The sequence below is a fragment of the Lolium perenne genome, chromosome 7 (genome assembly GCF_019359855.2).
Source record: "Lolium perenne isolate Kyuss_39 chromosome 7, Kyuss_2.0, whole genome shotgun sequence".
Classification (NCBI taxonomy): Eukaryota; Viridiplantae; Streptophyta; class Magnoliopsida; order Poales; family Poaceae; genus Lolium; species Lolium perenne.
In genome coordinates, this window is record NC_067250.2 from 200,609,311 (window position 1) to 200,632,977 (window position 23,667).

At 41.4% G+C, this 23,667-nt stretch overlaps 5 protein-coding genes across 8 annotated transcripts; 1 reads left to right on the forward strand and 4 right to left on the reverse strand.

Moving 5' to 3' along the window:
- The first annotated feature begins 1,373 nt into the window (after positions 1–1,373).
- LOC127314499 (ethanolamine-phosphate cytidylyltransferase) lies at positions 1,374–5,849 on the forward strand. The gene is made up of 10 exons (XM_051344969.2): positions 1,374–1,523; positions 2,650–3,057; positions 3,473–3,708; positions 3,900–4,036; positions 4,304–4,375; positions 4,491–4,558; positions 4,742–4,859; positions 5,000–5,059; positions 5,150–5,272; positions 5,393–5,849. The coding sequence occupies exons 2-10, from the start codon at positions 2,684–2,686 to the stop codon at positions 5,462–5,464; spliced, it is 1,260 nt and encodes a 419-aa protein (XP_051200929.1). The 5' UTR covers positions 1,374–1,523; positions 2,650–2,683; the 3' UTR covers positions 5,465–5,849.
- Positions 5,850–6,756: 907 nt separating this feature from the next.
- On the reverse strand, positions 6,757–8,341 carry LOC127314497 (uncharacterized). The gene is made up of 3 exons (XM_051344964.2): positions 8,072–8,341; positions 7,183–7,441; positions 6,757–7,000 (listed from the first exon to the last, which is right to left on the reverse strand). The coding sequence occupies exons 1-3, from the start codon at positions 8,180–8,182 to the stop codon at positions 6,990–6,992; spliced, it is 381 nt and encodes a 126-aa protein (XP_051200924.1). The 5' UTR covers positions 8,183–8,341; the 3' UTR covers positions 6,757–6,989.
- Positions 8,342–10,487: 2,146 nt separating this feature from the next.
- LOC127314498 (uncharacterized) lies at positions 10,488–12,415 on the reverse strand. Of its 3 annotated transcripts, none has more exons than XM_051344968.2 (3): positions 11,827–12,415; positions 11,295–11,530; positions 10,488–10,742 (listed from the first exon to the last, which is right to left on the reverse strand). In XM_051344968.2, exons 1-3 carry the CDS (start codon positions 11,895–11,897, stop codon positions 10,732–10,734), a joined length of 318 nt encoding a protein of 105 aa, XP_051200928.1. In that variant the 5' UTR covers positions 11,898–12,415; the 3' UTR covers positions 10,488–10,731. The 3 variants fall into 3 exon arrangements, with proteins under 3 accessions (XP_051200928.1, XP_051200926.1, XP_051200927.1); XM_051344966.2 differs by having other exon boundaries at positions 11,295–11,535; XM_051344967.2 differs by having other exon boundaries at positions 10,488–10,771; positions 11,295–11,535.
- Positions 12,416–12,537: 122 nt separating this feature from the next.
- LOC127314496 (uncharacterized) lies at positions 12,538–16,598 on the reverse strand. Its single transcript, XM_051344963.2, has 4 exons — positions 16,372–16,598; positions 16,240–16,300; positions 13,790–13,934; positions 12,538–13,050 (listed from the first exon to the last, which is right to left on the reverse strand). Exons 1-4 carry the CDS (start codon positions 16,553–16,555, stop codon positions 12,799–12,801), a joined length of 642 nt encoding a protein of 213 aa, XP_051200923.1. The 5' UTR covers positions 16,556–16,598; the 3' UTR covers positions 12,538–12,798.
- Positions 16,599–20,630: 4,032 nt separating this feature from the next.
- Positions 20,631–23,637, reverse strand: LOC127314495 (reticulon-like protein B23). Of its 2 annotated transcripts, none has more exons than XM_051344962.1 (4): positions 23,296–23,637; positions 21,527–21,668; positions 21,160–21,208; positions 20,631–21,046 (listed from the first exon to the last, which is right to left on the reverse strand). In XM_051344962.1, the coding sequence occupies exons 1-4, from the start codon at positions 23,496–23,498 to the stop codon at positions 20,931–20,933; spliced, it is 510 nt and encodes a 169-aa protein (XP_051200922.1). In that variant the 5' UTR covers positions 23,499–23,637; the 3' UTR covers positions 20,631–20,930. The 2 variants fall into 2 exon arrangements, with proteins under 2 accessions (XP_051200922.1, XP_051200920.1); XM_051344960.2 differs by having other exon boundaries at positions 21,139–21,208; positions 23,296–23,628.
- Positions 23,638–23,667: the final 30 nt, after the last annotated feature.

Genomic DNA, 23,667 nt, shown 5'->3' on the forward strand with positions numbered 1-23,667 from the left:
TATTTGAGGATAGGTTGTGAGTTCAAGTTCTAAATAAACTAACAATGCTGCAATTTTTTATTTCGGCAGCATTTCCACTAGTTATCATTTCTTTCTCCCATAACACAATTATTTTAGTCTTCAAAAGTATAGAAACGAAATATATGTCCATAAAAAATAGGCGTTATTCAAAAATTCGTGTCAACTTTGGTTAATTTGGTTATTACCGAAACCGAACCGCACTTACCCATGGTTATTACCGAAGTCGAACCGAATTTACATGGTTATTACCGAAGCCGAACCGTATTTTTGTACGAAACTGTATTTACCGAAGAATTGAAATTACTAAAAAACCGTATTAATCGAACCAAAGTATAATCATATTAACTCAACGCGCAGCCGGAGGTGGGGTAACCATGTCGTATAAAACCCTGTATTAACATAAACAGTTCTCAATAGAAGAAGGATGTTTTAGCAAACCTAGTACGCCAGATATATATAATGGTGGCAGTAGCATCGACTAGTTTGCTTCAAATGTTTTAATTTGAACGAATAGGGGAACAACAAGCAGAAACACGGTAAACACAGAAAAACCACATTATCTTTGTCGAATTTTGGTATTTCCTACCAACACGTGATGCTATTAATCGGTCGCAAATCAACTGGCAAATACAGAGCATACTCAAGAAGAAGGGAAACCAACCGTTTAGGAACCTTTTGAGATGCGTGAGAGGAACCATTTCAAATATGGAGGATTAACACTGAACCGTTAAGCCGTTCTTTCTGTCTTGCAAGAGGTGTCTGTATGGGGCGTCGAGATGGCCACCCAGCAAAAGTTACCGCTCCGTAGCTAGAAGTTTTTCCGAGATGGACATGTTAGACTGCTGGATTTTGCATTATGAAAAAAAAAACTATGTGCATCCCTCGTTGCAAAGGCCGAGACTCTGTTCCTCCCGTAAGAGAAAAGAAAAGCTGGAAATATAATTATTCTGAAAAAAAAGAAAAGACATGGCATCCTTTTCATGTAGCTAGAAAATATCTTAAATTATTCTAAAAAAGAAAGAAAATATCTTAAATTGATTTCTCAATACTAAATAAAATAAAATAAAGCATGTCGACTCGATCGCGGCATGCACCCGAGCACATGGGCGATGGTTCATTCTTCTTCTCGACGCGGCAAGGAGGCACAAACTTTTTGTACAGTAGCCGGGGTATAGATGCAAAGGAGAAGGTTCCATCCGGGTGGGCCCCACAATAGAATCAGTTGGTGGAGGTGAAGAGGCTGGGGCCCACACCGCGCCAACTTGCGGCTCTCGTCTCCTCCTTCCATAAAACCACAAGGAGACAAGCCAGACACCGAGACAGATTCTTCTGCCACCCACGCTCTCGACTCTCCTCCCCGCCGCGCGGCCCAAGGGCGGCGAGTTCCCCGCCCAGCCCCGCCGCGGCGGAGATCCCCTGCAGCAGAGCAGAATCGCGCCGCCGTTCGCCTCATCCCGGCCGTCGGCGACGCCCCCCCACCGGCCGCGTGCTCCCCTGTTCCGGTGCGCGCCTTTTCTCTCTGCCAATCTCGCTGCTTGCCGTTCGAGAAATAAATAACGCGTGAAAACTATATCTAGGTGTTGCTTGATTTTTCTCCCTCTCCCCGCTTTTGGTTCTAGTATTTGTTTGTCGCTAGCTTAGGCGACTAATCCATGTCCAATTGCAACACGGATCGTCCCTGGGCGGATGTACGCATCTGATCGCATTCCCTTCTTTTCGGCATTGGGAACACCGTTTTCTTCAGTTTTTTTTTTTCCGTAGCTGTTGGACCGTGCCCTCGCCTTTCAGTTAGATTCTGCCTGCCTGCCTTGCTTAGTTAGCTGGGCGTACTTTGCTGAAGCGCAAAGTTTGAGCTTGCTGATTGCGGCAGCAAAATTAGGTGCTACCTTTTCGGTTTTTCCGATCGCTTGATTTCGGCGAGTGGGGATTCGAGTTTTGATGAATTGAAGTACGGATTATCATGGTTCCACCTCTACTAGATTTCCACTCGCTGAAAACTCGGATGATCAGTCGCTTGGTTTTGTTCTTGCTGCGTCGCCAAGTTGCCATATGTCTGTCAACTGTCAGCATGTTCCTGCTTCCTCGAGTTGTTTTATTTTATCATCACAGTCGTCTGAATTATTGACGATATTGAATAATAATATTTCCTAGGAAACAACAAATATAGAATAAATAATATCTTCTGGTACTAGCACGGATTCTTCAGCTCCACTAGCTTCTAAACAAGCGTAAGATTGTTCTGGATTCTCAACCTTTTTTTTCCCGTCCCAAACTGTAGTTTTCTGAAATATCTCGTGGCTACTATTTGGTCAACAAGACTTCATTGCTTCGCAGCTAAGCACCTTCAGCAATCCAGTTGATCGCGGCAGTACGTCAAACGCCTGTCAACCGTTTAACAATACTGTAATACAAACTAGCCAAAAAGGCCCCCATCTGACCATCAAGTCGCTTTCTTGTTCTGAGCACAACAGAGAAATTAAGATACAAGAGTTGTTCGCGTCCCCATACTTTGGACAATGACATGTTTTCATTTCATTTTCATTCTATTATATATATGCCTACCCTTTCTTGCCGTGACGATCCGTCGACTTTGGAGTCTCATTTTGGCCATTTACTTCTGTTTTCCAGAAGCACCGCCAGGACGATACACCTACAGCCCAGCATGATGATGGGTTTGCTAGCATTTGAGAACAACAACCAGGGGCTATGGAACGGCGGATACTATTCGCAGTTTTTCGGAATCGGGGGAGTTATGCTCACTGTGGCGATTCTTTGCTTATCCACTGGCTATTTTGGAGGAATCGGTGCTCCGTTTGCTCCATATTTTTGGCCATATTTAGATCAACTTCCCAAGAAGAGAGAACGACAAAGGCCCGTGAGAGTGTACATGGATGGATGCTTTGACCTCATGCACTACGGCCACGCAAACGCCTTGCGACAGGCCAAGTTGTTAGGAGATCAACTGGTGGTGGGAGTTGTCAGTGATGAGGAGATTGTGGCGAATAAAGGCCCACCTGTGCTTTCCATGGAAGAGAGGTACTATAGACACTAGTTCCCTTATGCTTATTTTCTGCAAAAGCATATGTTGACATTGTTAGCTGTAGGATTGCAAATTAGGTTGAAATCTTGTTACGAGTCCTTGATTTTTCTTAAATTTATCTAAATATATGACTCCATCTTCATCATTAGAGCTGGGAACATTCTCTGCTATTTTTTTGATGCATACTACAAAATCTGCTGAATCTATTTTGTGTATCTATGCTCAACTATGCAATTGGTGAAGTTATGTTACTTTTACCAATGCATCAGGGGACCAACTTCAGACTTATGGTCCTCACAAGGTAAAATAGAGATGGCATAACCTATCTTATTTTTACCATAACTGTAAATTGTACTGATGCTTGATAAATGTTCAAGCTCTTACTTTTCTGTGTTTGTTTTTTATTTCTAGGTTGACACTTGTTAGTGGATTAAAGTGGGTGGATGAAGTCATTCCCAATGCACCCTATGAGATTACAGAAGAATTTATGAATACACTGTTCAATAAATACAACATCGATTACATTATACATGGAGATGATCCCTGTCTTCTACCTGATGGAACTGATGCTTATGCCTTAGCAAAGAAGGCTGGACGATACAAGCAAATCAAGCGTACTGAAGGTGTCTCAAGCACCGATATAGTTGGTAAGATGATCATATGGATTAGTAACATCATTATTAATTTTGGCACCAGATATTTTCTTGTTGCAAACCGTTTTGAAGTTTGTGAAAAAGTATATCATGAATTATCTGAAAATGTTTTACATGATCATTCTAGACAGTGTCCTATTTTATGCATTCAAAATCTTACATGGGAACAATTTCATCCCACACAGGGAGGATATTGCTAACATTCAAGCATAAAGATGGTGTTACTGAGACTGCTGGAGCAGAATCAAGTGACCAAATGAAAAGTCAGCTATCTAATTTTCTTCCAACTTCTCGCCGAATCATGCAGTTTTCAAATGGGCAGGTATGCGAATTTAAGGAACTCATCCCCAGCTGTCACCCTTATTGCTTTTTCTTTTTCAGCTTCCTATGGCATTTGCAGAAAGACTGGTCTGCTATATATTGTCCAACTAAGCATAAAATTACCATGTAACGCCTCCAGTGTACCATTACATTCATGGTGTTGTTAATGCTAACATTGAAAGTAGAAAGTTGACAATTCAATTTTGCATGTTTCTGTGATGATGACCTTGTATTGCATTTGTTGAAAAATATTCTCATGTGCGTTCAGGCTCCTTCGCCAGGTGCTCGCGTCGTGTATATAGATGGCGCATTTGATCTTTTCCATGCTGGTCATGTTGAGGTACCTTTTTTGATTCTGATGGAAATTATTTTCTCATAAGTAATTCGCTAAATTTGGTCTTGAGTGTGGTTCATATCTTGCCGCTGAACATATTTCATGTTATTGTCTAATGCAGATCCTCAGAAGTGCTAGGCAACTTGGTGACTTCCTTCTTGTGGGTGTTCATGATGACCAGGCCATCAGGTGCGTATTTAATATCTTTTGCAGTTATCAATTGAAGTTGTTCACCATCAATGGATCAACTATATGTACCAGCCTTTGTGTTAATAAAAGAACAAACAGTTCATGTTACTTAGCTTCTCTTATATAAGGTTAGATACCATCCCGCAAAAAAATATACCATCCTTATGAGAACCAATTGTCCAGGGAAAGAAGAGGCTGTCGTCCTATCATGCATCTCCATGAGCGTACTCTTAGTGTGCTTGCATGTCGCTATGTTGACGAAGTTATAATAGGCGCACCACGAGAAGTTTCAAGGGATATGGTATGTTATAAATTTCTCTGAGTTGATTCAATATATTTCTCATACCTTAATGGTTAAGTTTCAAGAATGGTTACATTGTATACTGTGCAGCGATTGCTGTTAGCAGACCCTCAAATCTTCTCTTTTGTCAAATGGTGCAGATCACTACGTTCAACATTTCATTGGTTGTGCATGGGACAGTAGCCGAGGGCAGTTCTGTAGTAAGCACTTAATCACAATCTAATGTATCCTGATGGCGACTTACCTAAATTAGTTGTACAAATTTAAAACTTGATGGACTCATTCTGCAGGTTGAAGTTGATCCTTATGCCCTTCCAAAGAGTATGGGTATTTTCCAAACAGTCACAAGCCCCAAAACAATAACATCAGTTTCAGTGGCTACAAGAATAATTGATAACCACGAAGCATACAAGGTACACATTAGTACATTCCCAGGGACTTGATAAATACACAATTCAATTTTCTATTTTAGTTAGCTTAAACGCATTTTATTCCTACTAAACATTCTTATTCTTGGGAATTTCTGTAAACAGAAAAGAAACTTGAAAAAGAAGGCGAGTGAAGACAAGTACTACACACAAAAGGAATATGTCTCTGGAGACTAGTGCTGCAAAAGGAGAGAAAGGCATGGCGCCTCCTTGTACTAAAAGTTAATCTACAACAGAAGCTGCAACACATACTCAGCTATAGAGAGTAGTCAGGGATAATTTAATGGCCATTTTGGGGAGAAACTTCTTCTACTGCTGCCCTTTTTCGGCTGAAATGTCCACTTAATAGCAAGAATTCACATACATGATTCTTTTTCTTACCTTTTTCCCTGGAGGGAAAATATTCATGGCTGAACACCTTGAGGCTTCAGCAGACCATTGTTGTATACTTGTAAGCTATCCTTAAGAGTTTGTGAAGAGATTATAGTTGTATATTTCCTAATTGTAGCAGGCTGTACTGCCATTATATATAGTGCTGAGACGAAGAGCCTAACTACGATCACCTGGCATTTGTTTGACTTTTCTGACTAGAGAAGGTTTTGTTCAGCTTTCTTTGTACACCAGTGTTATGTTTGGTATTTACTGTTTATGCGGGTGCAAAGAACTCACAATTTGCTTAGTTTTGGTGCAATGTGAATATTTGTTTTTCTCTGTTGAAGGATAGTAACTAAATAGTTTGCTCTATACTCTATAAGGTGGACAACACTGTATGTGCTGATATTTTTGAATGTAAAAAAGGGCAGCAAAAGAGATTTTGTAGCTCGGGCGACATGGAGCTCGTTTCTTCAAAAATTGGAAAATAGCATTTAATAGTTTCAAAAAAATATGAACAAACAATCTTGAGGTAGACAATAATGTACTCTGCCACTGTGAAAAAAAGGCAATTCGAAAGACTGAGTATTTTGGGCTTGTACAAAATTCACAAATCTGTGGATCTGAGAAAGAGAAAGTGAACAGTGCAGATTTTGAAACTTCCAACATTTCTCAGAATTTGTCATTTTTCTGTAGCCTCGAATATAATGTATTTCATCCTCAGATTTTGCAGAGTGGTAGAGTACATCATTAGCTACAACAAGATTTTTTTTTAGCATTTGTTGAAACTTCAAATTGTTGGATTCAAATTTTGCAAGAAAACAGGAGCCATGTAGCTCGGGCTACAATTGGGGTTTCCGCAGCAAAAGATAGCTAAAGCTATTTGAAACAGTTTATCAGTTAAAACACACATCTTTTATAGTGGTGAATGGAGTTGAGGCTAGGACCTTTGGGTTGTCAATAACAAAAAATTCCTAAATCCTATATACCTTCCAAAAGGGTAATTGTCCACAATCAGAATCTGCAGAAGTTTCTATTGGGTTTAATATCTAGCGTATATTAACTTGTTCGGGATAGAGGCTTTGATGTTGTTGCTGTAACCAAAATCTGCCGATGCAATTTATAAGATATACTTGTAACCATTACACTGTTACAACAGTATATTAAGATTAGACCAACAACATGTACTGATAGAATTACACTGCAACAGCATGAAACTGACACGCTCTATGCCTCTACCTATGTTGGCCACATCCCAGCAGGCTCCATCAGGATCCTATGTAATCCAGGCTATTTTCTGTTCAGTAGGGTGCCACTCAGAAGTCAGAAGTCAGAAGAAACCTGCAATTGGTAGGATATTCAGAATTTACTTGGCCACAAAAAAATCACTCTCAAAGAATTTTCGGATCAGGATCCAACATAATCTAGGCTATTTTCTATAGGTAAACTGTACCAGACAGCCTGCTACCATCTTCTTACTTTTCCCATTAACAATGTTGGAATTTGAGGTGATTGCCACAAACCTGAAAAGAAGGAAGCATTCCGGCACGGCTGGTAGGGCTGGGTATCTTCCTCCATCTCCATGTCCATCGCTGCTGGTGCTGGTGCCGGTGCCGTGGTGCTCTGATCTTGGCTGACCTTGGATGGTGGCTCTGAAGATATGCCCACGGCCACGGATACAATGTTCACCTTGTCATGGACAATGGTTGGCGCAGTAGCAGTTACAGTTGGAGCATGTTCTAGTGGTTCATCCTCTTCCATCATGTCAACGACCTTGTCATCCTAGCAACAAAAAATTGATGCAATATTATCATGAATTGGTTGAATTAATCTTGGTATCTCTCACTATGATCCTGGAGCTAGCTCGCCAGATATGAGGTTGGCAAATCAGCCGTAGGGTAGTGGTCCAGTAAGGCTAAGTAGTTCTTTAGGGTCATCATCCATCTCACATGGTATTAGCACTACCAATTACGTGCTAATTACTTCCTTTTATTCAGGTCAATGACTGCTAGTTCCTAACTATTTGACTATATATTCAGAATCTAGGTCTTCCATTGCTTATATAAGTTAGCTCAGTTACTACCAGTTTAGGATTTCTTTTTTCTCGAACAAGCATCAAAACTTTTTAGCTAAGAAGGCGCGAAGAACAAAAGGCCGCCGAGGGCCAAAAGACGAGCAAAGATAAATAGCAAAATGAAGAAGGTAAAAATAAATGCTAAGCTAGGTGATGCAGGCCAGTTTACTTCCAGTTTTTAACTAGAACTCATAAAATGGAGAGCCGCAGGACAACGGCGCCGCCCCCGCCGCTGCCCCCGCTGCCGAAGAGCTGAATCTGGGGGATCTAACGGCAGGAAAACTGAACGCCTGTTCCTAGCTAGAACTCAACAGAGGACACTGTCTACCATAACATACCTGTAACTGTAGTTTGATCCTCTTAGGATCAAGAAAGATGGCGAATCCGTGGCTAGACACAACCTCAACGTCCTTCCTCTTCACGTTCATCGGCACCGCGAGGTCAGTCATCTTCCTCAGCTGGACGGACTCGAGATACTATATATGGGGTAGTTATAGTCTATCCTTACTAATTAATAACAGGATTTTAGCTCGTAATGGCGTCCGAGAACGAAGAGCTGACCATGGAATCGAGATGACTTGGATCATGAAGTCACTCTGCCAATCCAGAATAAATTTAGACAACATGTGATGTAACGTCTATTGGCTAATCCTAGTTGACGTTTTCCATGTTGGTGATTAATTTGCCCTTTAATCTTCTCGGATTAACATAGAGACCTCTCCGCAGTGGATGGGTCAAATGATAACTGGTGCTAGTGGTCGTTGTTTTTGTCTGCCAGCAACATGCTGCTGACTTGCTGAGAAGCCTCTCTGGGTGCTGAAGGGTAACCAAAGAAGAGAGAAATTACCTAGCACTGATGCTATGTGAGCGTCGAAATGAAGTCAAGAAGCTTCGCACCACCACTAAACTGAATAAGTACTTTTTATTTATTTCTTATGCCCTGAGCTCTCACATTCCTATTTATTTAGATAACAAAACACGGACTACTTGGCATATGCTAAGTGGTATGGTAAATAAAAGCTTAAACGATAAACAAAAAATAGATAATAAGCTGATGGCAGTGATCTTTTGAGTAAAAAGGACAATTAACATTTTTTCTATTTTTCACAAGGAGAAGAGCAAAAATATTGTTTCCCGACGCAGTCATTGCTGGACATAAACAGGCTTCGTGAACCCTATTCTCCAAAACCAACTCACCTTTTATAATTATACTGTATTAACTGGGCTTATACTGATGAATGAACAAAATTCTATTTCACCAATCATGTCGCACTGCCTTACTTCTTCCCTGCTTATATGCTTCCAAATTGGCAAAAGTGCCCCTTATGTTCCCTAATCCCCTGAAAACAGAGTGCTACTAACTTATTAGTCCTTGCTCAATATTATAGGATGCTTCATGTGGCAGTTGAAAGGCAAACCATTGACTAACTGTTCTTGATAGCTTCTCACATGGTTGCATGTCAGCTACAGTATGAAAGACTTTTTTTTTTTTCTGCGGGGGATGAAAAAATTAAAATTGACACTAGTATTACAACAGCACACCTCAATAGTGCCAAGTAACTAGAGATGGGCCGATCAGTTAATCCCACTCTCGTACTAGTACATATACAAGAGGAAGCCTGAGCCTTAATTGGGCCTAAAAGCTATACAAATCTAGGTTGTTTCCGACATAGGATTATATATATTCTTAGCACCCTCCTCAATTCAGGGTGGATCTGAACACTGAGTTTGAGAACATGAAGACAATGTTGTTCTCTAGTTTGAAACCTGTAGTTTTAGGTATATTCTTAGCAGCCCTCCTCAAATTCAGGGTGGATCAACATTGAGTTTGAGAACATTAAGACAAGGTTGTTGTGGAGGTGGCGTTTTGGCTCATAGGAGCAAATGCTCCCATTATATAAAATAATTAAAAATTAATTTTAAAATTGTCAAAAAAAATTGACATAAATATTTTGGTGTACATCGTGACATTCTATGTTCGTACACAAGTTTTCGTGGAAAAACAACATTTTGTGTGGTGTGCACAAAAAGACAAAAAAATATACTGTAAGTAGTCGTGTTACAACATCAAAATTTGTCTTTTTTACAGGAGCCACAGGAAAAAAATTCTTTTTTTGAAAATTTGTGTACCAACATAAAATGTCTAGATGTACATGTAAAAATTTAGTTTAGAATTTTTTGACACTTAGAAATGTGGATTCACATAATGGGAGCAAATGCTCCTATGAGCCAAAGTGCATTTCCCGGTTGTTCTCTAGTTTGAAACTTGGTGAAGAATTCTGCCACTTCAAACTCGGATGGAACATATTAATGACCAATTTGCCGGAAGCAACACTGCTCCAATCAAGTTATACGTCAGTTTAGCCTAGTATCACTTCAGAAGTAACTTAAAAGATTTCAGATAATTGCAATATTTTCCTGATGAAATTTCCAGCTGGAGAGGTTATATGTTGTTTCTTGCATGCTCTGTGTTTACTGGAAAGTAAGGCGAAGGTTATGGACGAGAACACTAGATGATTTCCTGTCAAATTCGAATCTACAAGATCTCAGGAATTCGTCTATTCTTTTGGACATTTTTCTTTATGTTTAGTTTTACTTTTGGATGACAAGATGCATGGTAGTGTAGATCTTCTTATAGTAACGGTATTGTAGCCAACTCTATTGTTTTACATTTTAGCAATATGGTAACTTCTGTGCTGGAATTGAACGTGAAATAACATGGAGTCAGCCATAACAGCTTGTGTTTCTTCAATGTTGCTACTCACAATCATGTATTGTAATATGAGGCATTCGTCTTTTTTATCAGCTCCAGAGTCCTTTCATTTTTATACAGCAAAAAAAAAAAAATAGAGCACAAATCTCTACCACTATATAAATGTAGCATTACACTGCAATAACATGAATAGACATGCTCTATGCTCTATCTATTCAGGCTACATCCCATCAAGGATCCAGTTTCCGCAGGATATTTTCTTTTCTGTCGAGTGCCATTCAGAAGTCAGAAGAAACCTGCAATTAGTAGAGTATTCAGAATTCACCTGGCCAAGGAAAAAAAACTTTCGCTCTCCAAGAATTTTTGGATCAGGATCCAGCATAATCTAGGATACAGCACACCTATAGATAAACTGCACTAGACAGGCAAACAACATGCTACCGTCTTATATTTTTTTCTCATGGATTGTTAGATATATGTCAAACATGTGTATACGATGTGCTACAGCAAGACTTGTAATTGGCGTAAGGTTTGATGTTTCAGTCGAACACGTTTAATCTGGGTCTAATACATGAAGACACACTGGGTAAAAACGAACTAGACAAAAGCTGATAAGAGATCGCGAGGGGATGGTCCTACGACATGTTGTCTGATGGCTTAGCTTTGTATAGTCGGTGTATGACGTCATTTAGTACAAGGAGATGAGTGCCCATACGGTGTAGGCGAGTTCGCCAAACCTCGCCAATAAATCTCTTTATTGTGTTTTGATTGCTTGTCTTTATATGATCGTTGTACACCTCAAATTTTTAACATGAACAATGTTGAAATTTGAGATGATTGTCGCAAACCTGAAAAGAAGGAAACGTTCTGGCACAGCTGGTGCTGCTGCCAATCTGCCTCCATCTCCATGTCCATTGGTGCCTGTGCCGCAGCGCTCTGATCTTCGCTGACCTTGGATGGTGGCTCTGACGATATGCCCACTGATACGAAGTTCACCTTGTCATGGACGATGGTTGGCTCAGTAGCAGTAGAAGTTGGAGCATGCACCAGTGGTTCATCCTCTTCCATCATGTCCAGGGTTTTTCTGTCCTATCAACACAAATTAATGCACTATTATGATGAATTGAGTTGAGTTAATCCTGGAGCTAGCTTGCTAGATATGAAGTTGACTTAATCAGCTGTAAGGTGCAAGGCCAACAAGTTCTTAGGATCATCTTCCATCTCATATGGTATTACTACTGCTAATTAGTCCGATTATATAGTTCCTCCATGCTTACATAATTTAACTCAGTTACTACCAGTTGTTTCTACCTAAACTCATGAAACAAAACTGTAAATATGCTCATCAGAGGACACAATCTAGTATCTACCATACCATACCTGAAGATGTAGTTTGATCCTCTTAGGATCAAGAAAGATGGAGAATCCATGGCCGCCCACCACCTCAACATCCTTCCTCTTGATGTTCATCGGCGCCGCAAGGTCAACCATTCTTCCTCAGGAGTCAGGACAAACTCAACTCAAGGTATTACTACCTTGTAATGGTGCCCAGGGATGAAGAGATGGCCATTGAGTAAGATAAGCTTGGATCCTGGAGTTAGCTTCCCAAAGCCAGAATAGTTTTACTACCATGTTGATGTACACCCGTCAATTGACTATTCCTAGTTGCCGATTTTGCGTGTTCATTTGGCTCTGCAGTAGAGGGGCCAAATGACAATCGTTGCTAGTGGTATGCCATAAACACCCTGCTGACTCGTTGAGAACATCCGCTTACCTGGATGCTGACGTAGGTTAGAAGATAGGGTCAAGAAGCTTAGCCCCTTAGCACCACCATCGCTAAGCTCAATAAATAAACAAAAAAAATCGTTTTTATGCCGAGCTCTAACTTCCTTATTTATACAACATAATGTGAAGTAAGCATGTGACAGCTGAAAGGAAAATCATGGAAACTGTTATTGATATTGCCACAGAAAAACTCAACAGAAAGTGCTGTCAGTTGACATGCCATAAATATGATAGAAGTGGAGAAGAGTTTTTGATCCATGAGAGTATTAGACCATGTCATGCTACAATGCATATAAACAATCACCAAGCACAATCGAACAATCATAGTTTATTCCACCAAACGACTATAAGAGATTGTAACCTTGCATTACAACAGCAACATAGCTCGACTAGGCCCCAACAGGTCAAAAGTGCGCGCATATGGTGCATTACACAACTATACCTTAATGTAAAAGATTGCCTCACATGTTGTAAGTTCAGTTGACAGCTCAAATCTCAATAAATGGACCTGGTCCCATTCTAATCAGATTTCCCGAGAAGATCATACACTACCAGGTCTCTTTGTGTTTACCCGGTCGCGCTAATAAGGAGGAACTCGCCCTCACATACCACGTCACCACCCACATAAGCTTTTCCTTCCATCTTTGCAAGTCCAAATCTCTTCTGGTACTTGGTCAGGGTCATTCTCATGACCAGAGTGTCCCCAGCAATTACCGGCTTCCGGAACCTCACCTTATCAACCCCTGCGAAAAAGAAATTGTCTTGGGATCCGCCAACTTCAGGTTGCAACATCACAATACCTCCAACCTGGGCCATAGCCTGTGTATAAAGGTACAAGTCTCCCATGTGAGGGCAATTAAGAAACATGTGTAGATGATGTTAGAACAACAATAATAAATTCACAGTTAGCTATTGAAGATCTAGCCATTTTGCTCAGCAGAATACATACTGCTACTGAGTATGAGACACCTATAGTCCATACATATCATCAGGTATTGGTTCAGATCAGAATATCAAGCAGACATCGTCTCTACAGATCACTCTTGCTGTAGCTAAATCTTTATCATAAAACATATAGATGCTACATATCACTTATGGTGATGGTTATGGATTTATGGTTCACTATGAGTAAGTTTGTATCTGAAAACCCTTTTGGAAATCAACTCCTTCCTCATCAGAGAGAACAAACCAATCTATGGAGTAAGATTACTACAAATGGCACTTTCCTCATTGAGTTCAGTAAAGTATACACATATGAAAATTAGTAAAACATGTATTAAAAAGAAAAAAAGAGCTGTTGCACAGGGATATGGTCATATGGATAAACCATGTTTATGATATAGTTGGATAGAATTATTAAACTAAGATAGAATGTGGTAAAAGTTAACTAAGTTGCAGGATTCTAAATTAAACAAATACTTTGCTCGACCACAAATGTACTGGTATCGTGATGGGTGGTCTAAAGACAACTTAATTATCCCTTAAGAAACAGTAAATCAAGAGATTAGACAAGATGACTAGGGATGGAGATTCAGCGATACAGAGATTCAGTGCATACCTCAACCATGAGAACACCAGGCATTATGGGTCTCTCTGGGAAATGCCCAGGGAAGAAGTTGTCATTTATCGTGACATTCTTGATTGCAACAGCATATTCTCCTGCCTTGTACTCGATCACTCTATCTACCAAAAGGAATGGGAACCTAGCATGCATCAAAATTCATAGGAAGTTAGAAAAGGAGTAGCAGAACAGTTGCATACTCATGTAAGCATCTTTTCTCTCAGGTAGTAGGCTACAACATGTCAAGAATATAATGCTTTTATGGTTTTACCATAGCGCATATATTGTGAATTAGCCAAAAGCATCATGCTACATTGAATTAAAGGTGGTGTCCTGGAATGCATGCAGTCAAACGAGCTCAGCTTTGCCAGCAATACCTTTGTGCGCATATAGACCAGCCTTACAAAAATTATACGAGAAGATTTTCCTTGATAAAAATGCTGATAATACTATAATTTCATTCTTACTGAATAAAGTGCATTCGAAGTCAAAGTTGTTTTTGGAAACCACGCCAACACCTAAAATGCCATCTTTAGTGATGGCACGGGAGGTAGTAATAGTAACACCACTACAATGCAGCAGATCGCCAACTCAAAGATCCATGGTGGCTTCATCCTAAGTTATTGATATGAGATTAGTTCCTTTCAATATATTGATCACAGATTGCACACGTAACAACATGAACAGAATCCTTTCCAAGAATTGTATTGACACGCTATGTATGCCGAAGATGAAGACCTGCCTGAGGCCTGTCCTTCTTGATCTGGCCAGAGTGTTGAGTTCTGTGCACCTCTTGCCTGGAGTTTGCTGGATCAGGTGGTATTCGATCGCGACCGTTTGGTTCTGGAGGGAGCGGCACGAAGCTCTGTTCTTTCTTGCCAGCAGGTGACTTTTTGGTCCATGGTGAAGTCAGAGGCGGAGAATATCATGAAGGCCGGATTGGAGGACTAAAAATGGAGGTTCAAGACTCTACGCTGTTGAGGGACTTGCTTGGTGTTCCGACTTCGCAGCAGCAATATGAATGCGGGGGCGGCAACACAAGTGAAGTTCTGCGAAAATCCATTGTCTGGCCTTAATTGGTTGTGCCTGGCAATGTCCTTGTTGGAGGCATTGTTTTGAGAGCGGGGATTATCTTCAGGGTGAAAACCTAAGATCTTTGATCGGGAGGTGTTGTCTTGGTGGTGGATGTGTTGTTGTTCCTAGGGCCAGAATATTGTAGCGGGACTTTTATTTCTTAGTTTCTTTTTCTCTTTTTTGGCTGTGTGCATCCGTACTACCATTAAGGTATTACGTTGTTGCAGAGGCTGGGTGTATTTGGTATCTTCATGATATTAATATATTCCCTTTATCGAAAAATTTAATACTTCAGTAATTTTAGAAACAAAAGTATTCTCTGAGTATTTCGATAATACTGTGGTGTCAAACATAGCCTAAAAGATAACATGCATGTTTGCGACATAGCTGATTATCCATTTTCCTCAACACCATCTGTAAAATACTAGGACGTTAGGGGCATGAGCCAGCTAGGTGACCCCGACCTACTAGCGCGCATTACTTCTTACAAAACTCAAAGAAGCGTGATCTAGGAGTATTGGGCATCGAGGAATTAAAGTGTTTACCAAAGACTACGTCGATCTACCACCCACACTTCAGCAGGTAGATGCCGTACTTGGTTTTTTCGCAGGACGAAGCCAGATGGTTCAACTTACTTCCGCAATGCCGCTCATTCGAACCAGTTGTGTCTGTGCCTATGTACTGAATCATCTCCTGATCTTAGTTGCATATGGAGTAGGATCCAAACCATTCAAGTTCTGAATGAAAATAAATATATCAAGTCTACGACTATATATAACTTGTAGTAACTAATATCAAGTCGCACACACTCTACTAGGAGTTTTGAGAAGAGACTCGCATTGTTTGATTAAGCTGCAGTAGGTAGTACTAGAAAGCAGCGTGAGCCTCGAACCATATGTTCATATAGAGGGCAATGAGGGGTTGTGAACAAATGACGAAGTTGTACTGGGTAGTTGAAGTTATTTAGACGAATTTACATGAGCTAGACAGAGATGAACACGTGTGCTAATTTGTCGTTTACTGTGCCACATACGAGAGCCTTATATGCTGCACTTACAATAGCGGTTGACTGGGGCATCAATGTTTTTCAGCCAACATTAGTTGTAGCTACTGTGAGGAATACTCATGTAGCTGTTGCTTAAGTTTTGAGGAATGCTCATGTAGATGTAGCATAAGTTTTGAGGAATGGTCATATAGTTGTATTAGACCCTAGGGCCACCTGGAGTAGTGTAGACTGCGTAAATGCAATATGCAGATAGTATGTTGCAAGCGACTTCAACTAAGTGAATACAGAAGGAAACATAAGCGAGTATCCGGGAAATATATCCAGCAGGAGCAGCCATCAGAGTGCTCTGAGCGAGCGAGCAGCTCACCTGTGGGGCAGGATCTCGCGGATCTGGTTGATGTCCATGACGGTCGGGTAGGCAGCGATCCCTGCAAGCGCGCGCGCGCACGGTCAGACGGCGTTGCGGGTCACAACAGAGGGAAAGGGAAAGGGGACCGACTCTTCTCGATGGGGAGCTCCTCCTCCGCATTGTCGCCGGCAGCCGCGCGGCGCGCGACGAGGCGCTGCCTGGGCGCGGCGCGGGGGAACGCGACGCGGCCCTGGCGGGGCGCCGCCGGGGAAGGGAGCGCGGCGCGGCAGGCGGATCTGGACACGGACACGGCGGCGGCGGCGGCGGTCTCCATTGGCGCCGCGGGGTGGAGGTGGGACGTGGTAGTAGTAGATTGGGGGAACGGGGGTGGGGGCGGCTGGCGATGGGTTGGCAGCGGACAGTGCGTGCTTCAAATCGGGGGTGGCGGCGATAGGAACGAGGAGCGAGGGACAGGGTTTTTGGCTTGGCCAGCGGACCTCCCGAAGCCTCCCTCTCCCTCGGTTTTGGATTCTGCCGCTGGTTTGGTTTGCATCGGCGATCTAATACTCTTGGCGACTAACAACTTTTAGTTCATGTTCAGAAAAAAATATTAAAGGTGAAAGATCGATGCATTAGCCAATTAAGCCTAAATTCTGAACAGAGAGAGGACCGATCATTACAATCTAACACTCTCCCTCACATCTATGTTCCTTTTTTGAGTCTTGACGTGCACAGCAGGAACGAAGGCATGCCACAACATTTTCTTTTTATTGCTTTAGTTGGGTACTGAACTTCAACCTCTGGTGTTAAGTTATATGCACCTAACCAATTCACCCATCATTCCGATCTAAACCTATCATCAAATGTTTTCACGATGAACTTGCTTGTTGGCACCATTTATAGAAGATGGAGCATATGTTTTTTTTTGCCATGTTTCGTGGAAAGAGAAGCTTATAATTTATATATGATGTTGGTAAAAAGACACGAGTTCCCACAAATAGTGATTTTGCTTGTGAAGTCAACCAACATCCACCATCATAAATACATCTCGATCATATATGCATTGTGTTTTTGAGCTAGCTACCTCTAGTAGTTGTTTTGATGGCAATCAAGTGTAAGCTAGTGGCTGACGGTTATAACAAGAAAGGACTATAAACTTGATTTCCTTTGTTAGATGAGCTTTTAATATTTATAGTATGACGATATGCCTTGACCAAATATAAATAACACATAGTTGAACAGCCATGCATACCATGATGAAGCTAAGATATGTCTACGGAGTATTTACAGGAATCCCTCAATGAAGATCTCAACATGAAAAGATAGGTTTGGGATGCATACAGAATTTTCTCGGTTGGGCAAGAAGTAGTTTAAGACATATATGGTTCATTAGATATGATGTGACCACTAATTCTGAACTTTTGACCCCATCACACCATCGTTGTAGAAGGACAAAATACACAACCAGGCCAGTATTCACATAACGTAATTTTATATTCATACTTTATTACAAGCATATCTATATGTACTTTTTGTATTCTCTACGGGTGCCGAGAATTCAAACGTTGGCAATACCACTGACTTGGCCACTTGGCTATATATAGGCTCTACCATTACTAGGACTGTATTAGTCAAGGTAGAAACGCAAAAAAAAAAAAAAAAAAAAAAAAAATCCAAGTGTATTTACTTGCATTGTGCTTGAGTTGGCCGTTAGTTGGGAACAAAATACAACCTAACACTAGGTAGTAGGAGCGTTGTAGGTAACTTTTGTTTGCAAAACTGCATACTTTCTTAGTTTCTTGTATTGCTTCATCATCGAATAATTTATACTAGAGGGGTATTTCCTCCGTCATCGTGCACTGATATAAAACACTGTTGGTCACCCCATATGTCATTGTGGGATTAAAGAAGTGGGTTTTACTAGTTGACTAAGAATTAACTCAGTCAGCTAACCTTATTGAATCTTAGTTCTCATAACTAGCACGAATCACAAAGCAATCTAATGTTACGAGTTATTTTTCTTAGTTGCAGTTCATGGGAAAGTAGTGTAATCTCAATTAAAACTCATATGCAAGTAGTATAATCTTAGTTGTAACTTATATTACAACTCATGGCTAGCCCAAATCACAACATAATCCAATTTTCGAAGAGTGGAGTGAGAACTAAACTAGTTCTCCCTCGGCGCAGAATTAGCAGAAGTATCTAAAAACACCTTTTATATGGGCTTGTTAGTATGTTGATCAATATAGAGAGAGCTAGAGCTTCCATAGATACATAAATATCCGTATTTAAGGGAAACTCAAACACGCTGACTTATTTTGAACATAAAATATATTTATTTCGGTCTATTTGAGGGGCGCCGCGGACAGACAACCGACCCATGTCCGCCTGTTCCAAGACATATCATCCCACGTCGCCCCCTCATTTGATCTTCTGATTTTTTTTTCCATTTTTTTCCATTTTCAAATGATAGATAAACTTAAAAGAAAATTATGCACACCACCGTCGACGGGTTTCTCAGACACCGGCGTTGCGGCTTCCCAAAACATTGGCGTGTCTCCCTATGATGAAATAATTCCGGTGACAAACCTACAACACAATAACCACCTATTATATCCCCTCCCGATGATCCACATCTGCTAGTCTTGCATGCGCTACCACCTCCTTCTCCTTCTCACTGCACCATGCACTACCGCTGCCATGGATAGGAGCATGATGTCCTTCTACGAGACCGCCGAGTTCACCGCACACAGCATCCTCGCGTCGCCGAAGGCGTCAGTGCCGAAAGGTCGGGCCATCGGCTTGGGTGGGGTGCTAGTGTCACTAATCCACACCAGCAAGAACGGCGGCATGTGATCTTTCACCACACGAGGAAGCACTCAATGGATCATTGAGGCGACTCTCGGTATGTATACGATAGTGATTATTGGCCCAAGCTCTTCCATTAGTAGCAAGAGGCGGTTCTCAACCGCTTCAGGGTCGAGCATCCATCACTTCTTTATTTTAAATGCTTTCAAGTTGAATTTGGCTGTTGGCACAATTTATAAAAGATGGAGCATGTGTGGTTTTGCCATGTTTTATAGAGGGAGAATATTATGAATTACATACTATGTCACCATGTCGGTAAGGAAGACATGAGTTAGCCAACAAGCTCGCAATAGTGAATTTTCTAGTAAAGCCAGCCAATACACACCCACCGGAAATACATCTCAATAACATATGCATTGTATTTTTGAGCTAGCTACCTCTCCTAGTTGCAATGACATCAACCAAGTGCAGGTGGTGAGAGAGCTAGAACATGAAAGGACTGAAAGCTTGATTTCCTTCCTTAGATGAGCTTTTAATATTCATAGTACTACGACAAGCCATGACCGAATATAAATACGACATGGCTGAAGATCCATACCACACTAAAGCTAAGATATGTCTATGGAATATTTACGGGAAATCCCTCTATGTAAATTTCAACATGACAAGATAGGTTTGGGATGCATTGGGAATTTGCACGCCACCATATTCAGCGGTTAGGTAAGCATGAAACAGGATAAGACGTATATGGTTTAGTAGACGAGGTGTGGGCGATAATTCTAAATACATATATTTTCGACCCCACTATGCCATCATTTTAGTAGAACAAAAAACTCAGTGAGGCCAGTGATGACATAATATAATTCTATGTTATTACATTATTACAAGTATGTTCATATGTACATTTGTATTCTTTGCAGGTGCCGAGAATTTAAAGGTCGGCGATACTACTGAGTTGGCCATGTTCGACCTTTTGTTTCAAACTAGAAAAGCTGGCTGGATTAGTCAAGGTAGAAGCGCGAAAAGCCCGATCATGATCGCTTGCGTTGTGCTTGAGTTGGTCTCAATGCGTGGCCATGCTGCACTTAGCTGTGGAGGTGCACCGGGGTGAACCCCATCAATCAATCTTTTAGTCACGCAATCTGTGGTGCCACAGTAAACACTCCGCTTGTTCTACCGATTGTCTTTGTCTCTCAAAGGAAGACCGGCTTCCTGATGCCAGGGCCACGGCACAGTGGTACCATCGCCACGGACGTTGATCAAAGGAATTACAATAGCTACCCATGAGCGTTCGAATATACTAAGGACTTCTGACAAGATTTGTATTACCTCTGTCCATAAAAAAATGTCACAATTTTATCAAAATTTAGATATATCTAGACACTCTTTATTGTATAGACACATCCAAAGCTAAACAAATCTTGTGGATGGAGGGGTACTACACTATGCAATGCATGTTTGCACAAACTCCTAATCATATCCATTAACATTTTCAACTATTATGGAAGATGTTTTTTATTATCCAAAGCATAGTGAGTAGGAAATAGAGTAATACGTGCATCTTCGTCCACAAACAGGAGTGGGTTTTTTTACTATCAAAATACTCAACAAACCAACTAACATTTCTATACTTTCCATTTACATTTACATTCAGGGACAAAGGAGGTAGCAAACTCGTGATAAGCAGTCATAGTTGTGACACTATCCCGTACGAAGAACCCTAAGTATATAACCTAGCATAGGACTGGGTGGTGTTTGCTCACAACGGTCAGAAGTAACACATTTGGACATTACACCACAGTTACTGAACATGGATATGGTCCAAGCTATCGGCCCCCAAAAGGGCCATATACAGAATTTCGAAGAGTAGAAAAGGATCACCAAATCATGAAAGCATGGGGTTATGTGGTATCCTGAGCACCGCCTAGAGAGTCTCTTCCCGTCGGAACCCAAGAAGGGAGCTGATCAAATAGGTCGGTGCTTTGCGCAAACATGTAGAGGCAGAAGATGCATAGAGCTGGTAATGACAAAAGAATGGGGTACAAAAGGTGTTATGCCAAATCTGAAGTAAGCATACACAGGTAATATCAAGCAGTGTGGTGGAATTACCAGCATAAGCAACAGCCGCACCTGAGACAACCCTTCCCAGAGCTGCTAGAAAATACAGAGTAAAAACCACCTGCAATGCAAAGATACAGAGTTACAGACCTCCATAAGATGAACATGTAGGAAAGTCCTATATAGCACGTAGCTGGCAGGTCAAACATCGGGAGCTGCATTGGTACGAGAGAAAGGAAATGTGATCTCTTTTCTCTGGGACCTTTGTATGAGAATACATTAGAAAATGTGCTAAATTGTAATTTCCAGTTTTCCACAAAGAAACACAGCCAGATATTAACAAGAAATAGTTGTTAACATGAAAACTAGCAGAGGATCACTATCTCTCTGCCTCAATAGTTCCTCAGAGAGACATCTGGAGTCAGAGTTCTGGGATTACCTTGAACAAGAGTTTCTTGTCATGACCAGTTGCAGCCACCCTCAATACAGACTCTGCAGCTCCAAAGGTGTTAGCCAAGGATGCAACTATACTATTTGCCATCTCCTGAGAAATCTGCCACTCAAGAGGATCCACAGGCACCCTACACGCAGAACCGTTTAAAAGCAAAATGAGATATTTTGAAACAAGTACGAATAACCATCACCAAGACGCATATCAGCAGTCATCACCAACTCAACAATGTGATTGCTATCATCAACCAGATAATGAAGATTCATTGTCGAAAAACTCAGATAATTAAGATGTACAAAAAATGAACATAACAACAACATTGACATTAACAACCAAAATACTACCTCCGTCCTAAAATAAGTGTCCCAGTTTTGTCCAGATACAGATGTATGTAGACACATTATAGTTGTAGATACATCCGTATCTAGAAAAAACTGGGACACTTATTTTAGGATGGAGGGATCAGATAAATAAAATATCGTTTTCCAAAACAAATCTTTACCTATCTATGTGGTCAGTGTGAACAAAACGCCAACAACACAGTACGTACTTGATGGTCGATATGTTTTGTGTGTGACTTTTGATCAACTCATTAGTGAATAGATAATAGAGAAAAGGTAGGACTTCCACAAAATGCACAAATTATTCCAAACTTGCCACATGATGCCTCAGATGTGGAAGAGCTTACGGAATAGGCGTTTACGGACTATCATTGCTTGGAGATTGGTATCTTACAAAGTAAAGTATGAAACTAATCCTTGCACAAATTATTCCAAACTTTCCACTTGTGCTGCATGGGTTTGATATGAACATATCAATGCTGCATTTGAAGTGCTCAGGACAGTTTCCTTTCGGCAAAGCATACCAGGACACTGAATCACATGAAGCAGGGATGGATCATAGTCGTATTCTTCTATGTGGCCCTTCAGAAAGTATGCCAGTAACATATAAACTCATAATTCCGGATGGATTTTCCATCCAATTCCATAAGTAAACTCAAAGTTAACCAAAACAATTTATCTAGAGTCAAGATGCCAAGTAGAAGTGGTGAAATAAGTATCTCAAAACTCAAGAACATCTGATTGTATTGTAAGGTATGATGATGCAAGCAAAAGCTAGCGCACTGTTCATTTTTTTAAAATTTTAGTTTGTGTCTTCTTCGCTCCAGACTGAAGTTGACCTCTACACAACAGAAGTCAGTTGAACTACACAGGGAGATAGTGCATTTCCAGTCCATTTATATGAAGAAGATTGATCACTGGTGCCTTTGCTGATACGTTATACCAATAACCCTTCCCAAACCTACAAAAAGAGGGATATAAAGATTGTAGTTGAATCACTCTACTTTACTTCCCTACCCACCCCCTTGTACTTTTCAACTTGAATCCCCCCCTTGTACTTTTCAGCTCGAAATGCCAACATTTCGAGTCTGAGACTGTCCTAAATCACTATGGCAATAATCGAGGAAACAGACATGCATCCTGATTTAAAGGCGTGCCATCTTCAGAAAATAATCAGATAATCTTGGCCAGGTTAGAGCCACCAGCATGAATGCATCATCAGCAGTTTAGACCCATATACTTCAACATTAATTCACACTGTATTACTTCCACGAACAAGGAAGCCAAGAATCCTGGCAGCCGGGGCCAGAAGATTTACCAGTATCATAATCACGAAAAGGAACCGCAGGAACACGAGTATAAAGCGAAGCAGAGGCACTAAGGCGGGCGGGAGAAGGGAGGGAGGCAGGCACTCACGAGATGTGGAGGTGTCGGAAGAGGAGGCCGAGGATGGAGAGGGAGCAGAGGAGGACGAGGAGCACGTCGGCGGCGAGGGAGACCGCGCTCGCCCGCCGCACCGCGCAGTGGTAGTAGACCAGGCCCCCGCACACCGCGCCCACGGCCCACCGCCCGGATCCTCCCGCTCCTCTCGCGTCGCCGCCGGTGGTGGCGGCCTCCATTCCTTTCTCGGTCGGTCGATTGGGCGAGCGGGCGGACGGACGGACGGACGGACGGAGACGGCTAGTCGGAGGATTCCGTCGCCGTGTTTTTCACGCGCAGGTCGTCCCGTGTGTCTTTTGTCCCCTTTCTGGGCTGTGACCTGTGCTGTGAGCAAGTTCTGAAGCTGGG